The sequence below is a fragment of the Aulonocara sp. 'chitande type north' Nkhata Bay genome, linkage group LG10, assembly GCF_057382095.1.
Source record: "Aulonocara sp. 'chitande type north' Nkhata Bay isolate Kocher_YH1m ecotype deep benthic linkage group LG10, A_spYH_male_GT1.1, whole genome shotgun sequence".
NCBI classification, from domain to species: Eukaryota; Metazoa; Chordata; class Actinopteri; order Cichliformes; family Cichlidae; genus Aulonocara; species Aulonocara sp. 'chitande type north' Nkhata Bay.
The window spans coordinates 1-6,286 of record NC_141353.1 but is presented as its reverse complement, the minus strand read 5'-3'; the positions used below and the strand labels follow the sequence as shown (position 1 = coordinate 6,286).

At 43.1% G+C, this 6,286-nt stretch overlaps 1 protein-coding gene across 2 annotated transcripts; it reads right to left on the bottom strand.

Moving 5' to 3' along the window:
- Positions 1-1,110: 1,110 nt before the first annotated feature.
- Positions 1,111-5,443, bottom strand: LOC147319926 (rab3 GTPase-activating protein catalytic subunit-like). Of its 2 annotated transcripts, XM_086307384.1 has the most exons (5): positions 5,251-5,443; positions 2,828-2,920; positions 2,515-2,687; positions 1,818-1,906; positions 1,111-1,674 (listed from the first exon to the last, which is right to left on the bottom strand). In XM_086307384.1, the coding sequence occupies exons 1-5, from the start codon at positions 5,438-5,440 to the stop codon at positions 1,656-1,658; spliced, it is 564 nt and encodes a 187-aa protein (XP_086163510.1). In that variant the 5' UTR covers positions 5,441-5,443; the 3' UTR covers positions 1,111-1,655. The 2 variants fall into 2 exon arrangements, with proteins under 2 accessions (XP_086163510.1, XP_086163511.1); XM_086307385.1 differs by lacking the exons at positions 1,111-1,674; positions 1,818-1,906 and adding an exon at positions 1,996-2,431.
- Positions 5,444-6,286: the final 843 nt, after the last annotated feature.

Below are 6,286 nucleotides of genomic sequence, written 5' to 3'. Positions count from 1 at the left end.
GGGGCAACCGTAGCTCAGGGGGTTGGGAAGCGTATCTGTAACCGGAAGGTCGCCGGTTCGATCCCCGGGCTCTCTGTCCTGGTCGTTGTGTCCTTGGGCAAGACACTTTACCCTACCGCCTACTGGTGCTGGCCAGAGGGGCCGATGGCGCGATATGGCAGCCTCGCTTCTGTCAGTCTGCCCCAGGGCAGCTGTGGCTACAACCGTAGCTGCCTCCACCAGTGTGTGAATGCGAGAGTGAATGAATAGTGGCTTTGGGTGCCTTGAAAAGCGCTATATAAATCCAATCCATTATTATTATTTGTACTAACTTGGTTTTAAAGCCTTTACTTTAAAATATACGCCGTTCAATAGTCGACCTTAATCTTACAGAGAATGTGATGATTTTGTGGATAATTAAAGTCATATATCCACAAACACATCAAGCTGAAAGTGTGGAGCCTGTGGAGACGGCTTATGGTTGAGAAATGAACATTCAATGCACGGGCGACAGATCTGGTTGACATTCCTGCTGTCAGCATGCCAATTGCACGCTCCCTCATTGCTTGTGGCATCTGTGGCATTTTGCTGTGAGACAAAACTGCACATTCCAGGGTGGCCTTTTGTTGTGGGCAGTCTGAGGTACACCTGTGCACTACTCATGATGTCAGATCAGCATCCTGATGTGGCACACCTGTGAGGTGGGATGGATTATCTCAATATAGCAGATGTGCCCACTACCACACATTTGGACTGATTTGTGACCACTGTTTGGGAGGGATGGTTATATTGTGTATCTGGAATGAATTTTAGGTCTCTACGTCCATCCCATGGGGAATGGGAGCAGTAACAAAGGTGTTGCGTTTATATTTTTGTTGAGTGTATGTAAGCTCTGCTCCAGTGTAATGCATAGGTACAACAATATGCTTTATCTTTAATATAGTTTGGTCACAAAAGACCAAAACTGAACTCTTTGAAGGCTGTAAACACACCATGTTTGGGTGGCTTCACCCCAAAAACACCACAGCAACACTGAAGTCTGGAGGCGGGAGCATCATGGGGGGGGGGGGGGGGGGGGCTGTTTATTCAGCGTACAGCACTGAGACATTAAACATAACTCCAGGAAGGATGAATGGAGACATTGTTGATTAGAATCTGCTGCCATCTACCAGGATGATGAAGATGAAACAAGGATGGATGTTTCAGCAAGACCATGATCACAAACACAGCCAATGGAAACGGTTGGTTTCAGAGAAATCAAGTAAAGCTGCTGGAACGGCCCAGCCAATCACCTGAGCTGAATCTGTGGGAAGGATCCACGGAGCATTCGGGATTTATAGACTGTTTGTGTGGTGAGTGGGTCAAAGTCATGAGCAATGATGGGACTGGTTTCTCCATACAGACGCTGCCATGAACTGTCATCACCAACATTTGTATAAAGTAATAAATAAATGTCCCTGTGTCACTTTGTATTATTACACAACTTCATCTGTGGTTTGATTCCTTTGCACGTCTGGATTGGAAGTGTTGTTACCGACATCTGGTGATAATTTCACATCAAAGCACCTTTAGAAATATATTTACTTAGAGAACAGCCCGCAGCCCACCGTAGTAATAGTTGAACAGACACACACACAGAGCCAGACGGTAGGTCAGACTGTCACTGGGGGCCGACTTCAGCTGGTGGAAAAGGTTCTACAACGAGGGAAAAGACCATGAAATCAATAAAAATCCTGACAAAGTACTGACAGCACTGAGCCTGTCTTCACTCTGAAACTTATATTGGACCTGACCTGAGTGTAACCTTGAGTGTGCGAGTGGTGAAGAGGCAAACATACATAATCAGAGGTTTTCTCTTGCTCCGATGTCCCACTGGAGTTGGACAGCTGAGTGTTATTCTTACAGTCAGACTTCTCCACAGCAGCATCTGGAAACAGAGACACAAACACAAATAAATAAGTCTGTCATTTAGAAACTCTGTTGTTTTCTAGATGTTAGAAGAATTAAACAAGTGCAGCTCACGTAGTCATCACTTCATGATAAAACACAGGATGCTGATCGCTCAGTGGCAAAAGCAGGATGTGACCAGAAGTAGACAATAAAAATAAGAACGCTGCCTGATATCCTGTTTAAGATGACGCTCTTGTGCTTTACTGAGCTGCTGTCAGATGGGATCAATATCTGTGGCCAGCACTCTAAGACATAAATGCAATTACGGCTGTAGTTTTAAGATTCAAGGCTGTCTTAGCTCGAGCTCGAGCTGCTGAGTGTGACGGGCTCAACAGTAACCAGGAAGGAAAAACTGTTTGTGAAAAGAAGCAGAGGAGCCACATCAGTACGAGTCAAACTACCACACGCTCCGAGGTCTCTGCTGCTCTGAATATCACGCTCACCGTCTCCTAACACGGGATCCACACCTCTTCTGTCAGAATCAGTTTCCTCATAAAATGAGCTGAAACCATTAAAACTCAGTCAAGTATTAGTCAACTCCGACTAGTTAATGCCTTTTAAACAGGTTACATGATTAACTCTTACCAGAAGGACAGAATTGAGTATCTCGGTGTTAAGGGGCGACTCATCGATGCGTCGATGGCGGCGAATGTGCTTCCGGGCACTGTGCACCATGTTGGAGACAGACAGTTTGGAAATGGGCACAGTTGCTGCTGGCTCGGTCAGCTTGGACAAAGCAGAGCTGATATCACTGTTTTCTACAGACGACAAACACATCCAAGAGTTTCTGTTCAATTGCTGAGGCCCGGGTCAGCACAGATGCCCAGATCTCCCAGTAAGCTACGCACGTTTCCAGAATGCAGTATGGTCACTCAACAAGTAAAGCCAGGAACCTGACCTTTGCCCTCATCTTCAGCGTATCCTCTTCCAGGAATCTCCTCTGTACACTCAGTCCTACAGCAGAGTTTAAAGAGCTCTGTCACAGCCTCACCTACAGGGAACACAAACAGTTACTGACCTGATATTTTCTTATTCAAACTTTTCATGAAGCACACGCTTCAGCACAGCGAAGCAGGACAACATCTGTGTAACATTTTCTAAATCATGGACGTGGCAACAAAAGAAAAGTCCACTTTACATCACATGTAAAGTGCTTGGGGCTGTCATGAGAGGCGGGGCACACCCTGGACAGGTCGCCAGTCTGCCGCAGGGCAAACACAGAGACAGACATTCACACCGTGGGAAATTTAGGGCCCCAATGAACCTGTCCCCACTAACTGCATGTCTTTGGACTGTGGGAGGAAGTAGGAGGCCCACACATAGAACAATGAGGAAAAAAAGACACTTTATTTGTCCTTTACTATGTTCTTTCTATCGGTAGCTTGATTACATCCGTCTTATCTGCTGCGTATCATTTGATGCATGAATTTTAGCTTAGAAATAGTTTCCTCTGTGCTTATCTTAATGACCTTGTAGTACCATATCACCCTATTAGAGCACTTCGCTCTCACACTGCAGGCCTACTTGTTGTTCCTAGAGTATTTAAAAGTAGAATGGGAGGCAGAGCCTTCAGTTTTCAGGCCCCTCTTCTGTGGAACCAGCTTCCAGTTTGGATTCAGGAGACAGACACTATCTCTACTTTCAATATTAGGCTTCAAACTTTCCTATTTGCTAAAGCATATAGTTAGGGCTGGACCAGGTGACCCTGAATCCTCCCTTAGTTATGCTGCAATAGACGCAGGCTGCCGGGGGATTCCCATGATGCATTGAGTGTTTCTTCTTCACTCACTATGTGTTAACAGACCTCTCTGCATTGAATCACATCTGTTATTAATCTCTGTCTCTCTTCCACAGCATGTCTTTATCCTGTCTTCCTTCTCTCACCCCAACCAATCACAGCAGATGGCTCCGCCCCTCCCTGAGCCTGGTTCTGCTGGAGGTTTCTTCCTGTTTAAAGGGAGTTTTTCCTTCCCACTGTCCCCAAAGTGCTTGCTCATAGGGGGTCATATGATTGTTGGGTTTTTCTCTGTATCTATTATTGTACGATCTACTGTGCAATATAAAGCACCTTGAGGCGACTGTTGTTGTGATTTGGTGCTGTATAAATAAAACTGAACTGAACTGAACAGGTAAAAATATGGCGACATCAGGAGTTTCAGACGGTGAGAGAATGAATCTCGCTGCAAAAGAAATGATGTTTTAAACCCTGCATGTCAACGTCTCCCTGCACACCAAGCAAACATTAAATAAACTGTTTTATAGTCACTGTCTCGACTTGTTTCTGTAATTTGATGTCATCCATTTTTTTTATTTTGCCATTTTTATAAGAACAACAGAGCAGCTTTTTCATTTCAGTCGTTTTATTTTGACTCATGATTTTTTTCTTGACGTCGTTTTTTGTTGCTGTGATCTTTTGATGTTAAAGTCTAGTGTTGACCACAGAAAGAGACTTACTGTGATTATACTGTAATCTGTGAAAATCCTCTGTGTGCAGCTGATGGTTAAAAGAAAACATTTCAGTTCATTCAGATCATTTTTATGTTGACAATAGAAAACCATCCTGAATGGTCGGTTTGAATAAGTGCAAATTTAGATCCTATATGGTTGAAAATAACTTAAACATATCGTGATTTATTTCGTGTTTTGTGATATAGCAAAAAAATATTGTGATATTACATTTTCCTCATATCACCCAGCGCCACCATAGATGTCCATACATGACGTCTAACAATGAAGAATGACACGGGGGAAATGTATTGGACAGAAAGAAAGGTGCAAAAAGACACATTTATGAGTAATTACAGAGCAATCCTGCCACTTAGTGCAAATTAATATCAGCCGGTTCAGTCCCAACTATGGCCTCATTAGCCAGGTTTCACACAAGAAGCGTCTCATGATGGGTAAAACCAACAAGCTCTCTCAAGACCTTTGCACACTTAAGACTGATGGCATCGGCTACAGAAGAACTTCTAAGTTACTGAAGGTTCCAGTGAGCACTGTTGGGGCCATAAACCTGGCGTTGCCCCTGCAGGGTTTTTATTTATTTACGATAAACCAGCCACGACCAAGCGCTCCCCACACGATTTCAGACAGACGAGTGAAAAGACTTATCAGAAGAACGACCTGGAACCAGCAGGTACAATCGTTCCACAGGAAACAACAACATGACCTGCATCACACACACGACTCCTAAAAGCCACTGGCAGGGTTTCTGGATGTCAGCCACTTGCTGACATGTATTTAAAAAAAATTTAATAATTTCTTAATAATAATATTACATTTTTCTATTTGTGTATTAATGACATGACATGTACTGCCTACCTGGAGGCTGCTGTGGCCATGAATACTGCTGCCAGTCTTGGAGCACGTAGGTGAAGCGAATGGCGATGTTGACTGGAGGCAGAGGGAACAGGGAACAACCCTGATGACAACAGGAAGACATCAGCTCATGTTTATGGTAACAAGCTGCAGCATTAATCTCTCTGTACAGGCGTGGATTACACCTCGTCATTGTCGGCTGTTTCTGGGAACATACTGAACACATTTAACCCTCATGTGTGGATGATGACAACATCAATCAGGATTTTTATTCTTCTTTAGGAATGAATATAAGATTTTTGAACTTCATTTTTTAAATGTCCACTTAGGTGGACAACATCGGTTTTGACTTATGAAGGGTATGGAGACATCAGTGTGTAGTGTTTCTGTGCAAGTTTACCATCAACACCAACACAAATACAAGAAAACAGCCTTTGAATAGCTGCAGACCACTGTGCATGAAAGGGTTAAACAACGTGATGTCTGGGAATCCATTGTGTTTCCAGGAATAGGAATAAACAAAGTTCAAACAAACTGATCATTAAACCGACATCCACTTCCTAACAGTCTTTATTTTATTCACAAATTAACTCCACAAAAATCCAGAAACCGAATTTACACAGAATTAGACGTCTTCTTCTTCCTCTTCTGTTTTCCCAATGTTCACATAACTAAGCAGTGTGCTGTACTGTTATCAACCTGCTCTTTGACGAACTATTACAAGAATATATTCTTATTATAAGATAAGATGTTTGTGTTATTTTCAAGTTGAATACAGTTTTTGTGTGACTGTCAGAGCACAGCAGGAGGAGGAGGAGGAGGAGAGACTGTACATGAGCAGGAAAAACCAGATGAATAAATGTTTTAGAAAATACATTTACATGCACTTCGTGGATGCTTTTATGATTATTAGTTGCATTTAACAGGATTCACATCGTCCTAAAATCGTCTGGAACAGGATGCTGAGGTGATACTTGTAGAACATGGGTACATGACGCTCTGTGGCTGCACAATTTTAATTTTTCTTTATTAAAAACAA

Bases quoted from the DNA above. Each gene is read 5' to 3' on its own strand.
- LOC147319926 (XM_086307384.1), bottom strand. From the start codon at position 5,440: ATGACGAGGTGTAATCCACGCCTGTACAGAGAGATTAATGCTGCAGCT. The intron at 2,921-5,250 runs GTAGGCAGTACA...TGTTCCCTGTAG, and splicing joins ATGGCCACAGCAGCCTCCAG to GTGAGGCTGTGACAGAGCTC. The intron at 2,688-2,827 runs GTCAGGTTCCTG...TGTCGTCTGTAG, and splicing joins CGCTGAAGATGAGGGCAAAG to AAAACAGTGATATCAGCTCT.